At 47.4% G+C, this 3,176-nt stretch overlaps 1 protein-coding gene across 1 annotated transcript; it reads left to right on the top strand.

The window, feature by feature from the left end:
* Nucleotides 1–1,236: 1,236 nt before the first annotated feature.
* Nucleotides 1,237–2,505, top strand: LOC106724715 (protein FAM186A-like; the record flags this gene model as incomplete). The annotated part of the gene is made up of 2 exons (XM_014533130.1): nucleotides 1,237–1,433; nucleotides 1,542–2,505. Coding segments are annotated over 2 exons (1,161 nt in total), but the record flags the coding sequence as incomplete, so codon positions are not given.
* Nucleotides 2,506–3,176: the final 671 nt, after the last annotated feature.

The following is a 3,176-nucleotide window of genomic DNA, read 5'->3' as shown; positions in this document are numbered from 1 at the left end:
CCTCAGCAGGCCCAGGCATTGGACATCACTCTCTCCCCTCAGCAGGCCCAGGCACTGGGTATCACTCTTACCCATGAGCAGTTCAAGGCACTGATGGTTACCCTCACTCCTGAAAAATCCCAGGGTTTGGGAGTCACACTCACACATGAACAAGTCCAAGCATTGAGAGCTCCTGTCATTCTCCAGCAAGAAGAGACATTGAGGGACCATATTACTCCTATCCAGGGCCAGACTCTAAAGGCACCTGCCCAGGCACATGATATGATTCTTACCCCTGAGCAGAGCCAGGCAATGCAGATCCCTGTGACTACTCAACAGGCCCAGATACTTGGTGTCCCTATCACTCAAGGCCAGGATGAGGCATTGGGAGTCACTATCACACCACAGCAGGCAGAGGCACAGGCACAGGCACGGGCACTGATGTTCACTCTTACTCCAGAGAATGCGCAGATTTGGGGTATCACACATACCAATGAACAAGCCCCGGCAGTGGGTATTACCCTCACCCCTGAGCAGAAACACGTATTGGAGGTCCCACTTACCTTTGACCAGGCTCAGGCATTAGAGACCCCTCTCACTGCAGAACAGGCCTGGAAATTGGGGGTCGCTATCACTCCAGAAATGGCTCAGAAAGTATCACACACTCTTTTTCTTAAGCAGGGCAAAGCATTGGGGATCGGTCCCACCTATGAACAGGCTCAGTCATTTGGCAGTCCTTTAACTCTGAATCAGGCCCGGGCATTGCGAATCCCAAATGCCTGGTTATCAATTATCACTCGTAGGCATGAACAGTCTTTGGGGGCCCCTCTCACCTCAGATAAAGCCCAGGTCTTAGGATCTCCCCTTACCCGTGAGCAAGTTCAACCTTCGGGAGCTCCCTTCACTCCAGGACAGGCCCAGCCCATGGGTATTACTCACATGTCTAAGCAGAGCCTAGAACCAAGAGCTCCTCCCATTAATGAGCAATTTTCACAATTCCGGGCTGGTCCTTCTTCAGGACATACCCAGGAAGTTGGGATCTTTTCCATTCCTGATAAATCCATCAAACCAAGTGCTCCTCACATGCCTAAGCCGTCCACCAGATTGGCCCCTTCTACTCTGAAACCATTTCAAGAATCAAAGACTTCTCTCCTTTCTGGGCAATCCACTACATCAAGAACCAGATGGCCCCTGGTACCATCTGCTCTTATTGATGAGAAGACCCCTGGATTTAAGGTCTCTTCTACTTCTTTGCAGACATCAGGGTTTCCTTTTACCCAAGCCCCATTTGTCTCTGGGAAATCCCGAGGAAAGGGGAGCTTCGGTAGGGAGCTTCCTTCCTCTAAACAGACACTGGTTTCTAAGGGTCAATTCACCCCTGTGAAGTTCCTAGCACCAGAGGTCCCTCCCACCCCTGGGAAGCTTTCAGTATCTGGGCCCCCTCCCACTCTAGGGCAGCCCCTTACACTGGATTCCCCTCTTAGCCCTAGGCAGATCCTCATACCTAGGGACTCTCTGACTCCCCAGTCACCCCTGATATCAAAGCTTCCTCTTGCCTCCAGGCAACCTCTTATATCTGGGATTCCACCCGCCTCTTCACAGATTCCCAGTCTCTGGGCTCCTCTCTTTCCTGGGAAGCCTTTGATTCCTGGGGCCCCTTCTGTGCCTGGGGAGCTCATGGAATCTGGACTCTCCACCTCTGAGCAGCCCCAGGCATTTCAGCTCCCTACCGCCTGTGAGCAATCTCCCTATCTACAAGCCCCTTCTACCCTTGGGGAGCTTCCGGCACCACAGACCTTTCCTGGGCAAGCTTTCCCACTATGGATCTCTCCCACCCCTGGGCATCCCCCACCACCACCGACCCCCTCAACCCCTGGAAAGCCCCCAAAAGATTTGTCTCTGAAATCTAAATCAGCATTGGTCCATCCCGGTGCTCCAAGTTTCAAGGTACCACAAGCCCCTTTCACCACTAAGAAGTTCCAAATATCAGAGGTCTCTGACACTTCTGAAGAAATCCAGGAACTCCGAGATTCTTTTACTATGGAACAACTTAGGACATTTCAGTCCTATCTCACCAAGTATAGGACACCAGTATCACAAACTCCTTACATTGATGAGGGGGCCCTGCCCACTCGCATGAAGCCTATAACATCACTGCCTCCTCTTACTACTCAACTACCCAAAAGATCACAGATTGCACCTTCCGAATGGGACTGGAAATCCCGATTTCCCCCTATAAGTAAGCCCTGCGTACTGACTTCAGTTTCAGGTACCAAGAAACTCAAGATGATGATACCCCCTTCCTCTTTCCAAGAGCTCAAAGAGCAGAGGTATTTTGTTGATGTGAAGGCTCAAAGGAAGAACCTGATACTCTTAAATCAGACCACAGAAACTTCTGGACACCCTTCAGAGCTACATACAACAGCTAGAAATCTCATAATTGAGACACTTCATACAGACACAGTTCGACTGGGATACCTATTCCGCAAGTACATTGCCTATAGGCTGATCCAGCGTGCAAGGTAGATGTAACTATTACATGTTGATTTCTGGTTTAGTCCTGATTTCAAATATCCTCCCACATTGCCCTATAAGTATATTCATATTTATCAGATCAGGTGTTCTAAAAGATTCTCTTATGGTAGGTCTATGGGATGGAAGCCTATTTAAGATAGCAAAAGGAGATATTTTTTAGAAAATAAATATCATATAATATGATCTATTTCATATGTCAAGGTAAATTTTGTGGATAATGACTGATCCCCATAATATCTACTTCAAAAGTTTAGAGTTGCTTCCAGTTATTCTGAATTTTTTACATCATCTTCGGCTCACCAGAAGATGTATGATTCTTAAAATGGGAGATGGCAGATTATGTACAAGGTGTTGCCATGGCAACTTGACTGCTGGAGTGACCTGAAAGAAACAGATCCTCATCCTGATTTTTAAAAATTGCAAATATCAGAAATAGGTCAGGGAAATGGATCTGGTTCCCCCCCGACCCCCCCGCAACCCACACAAACACACATGGCTACCCAGTTCCCCCTACTTATTTAAACATACCTTAGTTATAAATTCTTGTATCAATTAGGTACATATCTGGACTTTTTATTATTTTTTACTGATTACATATAGATGAGTCACTTCTGTTCCATGTTATTTATTGCAGTTTTATTTTCATGATGTTGAGTCTTTGT

Source organism: Myotis brandtii, unplaced genomic scaffold, assembly GCF_000412655.1.
Source record: "Myotis brandtii unplaced genomic scaffold, ASM41265v1 C42894454, whole genome shotgun sequence".
NCBI classification, from domain to species: domain Eukaryota; kingdom Metazoa; phylum Chordata; class Mammalia; order Chiroptera; family Vespertilionidae; genus Myotis; species Myotis brandtii.
This window is presented reverse-complemented; position numbering and strand designations above follow the sequence as displayed.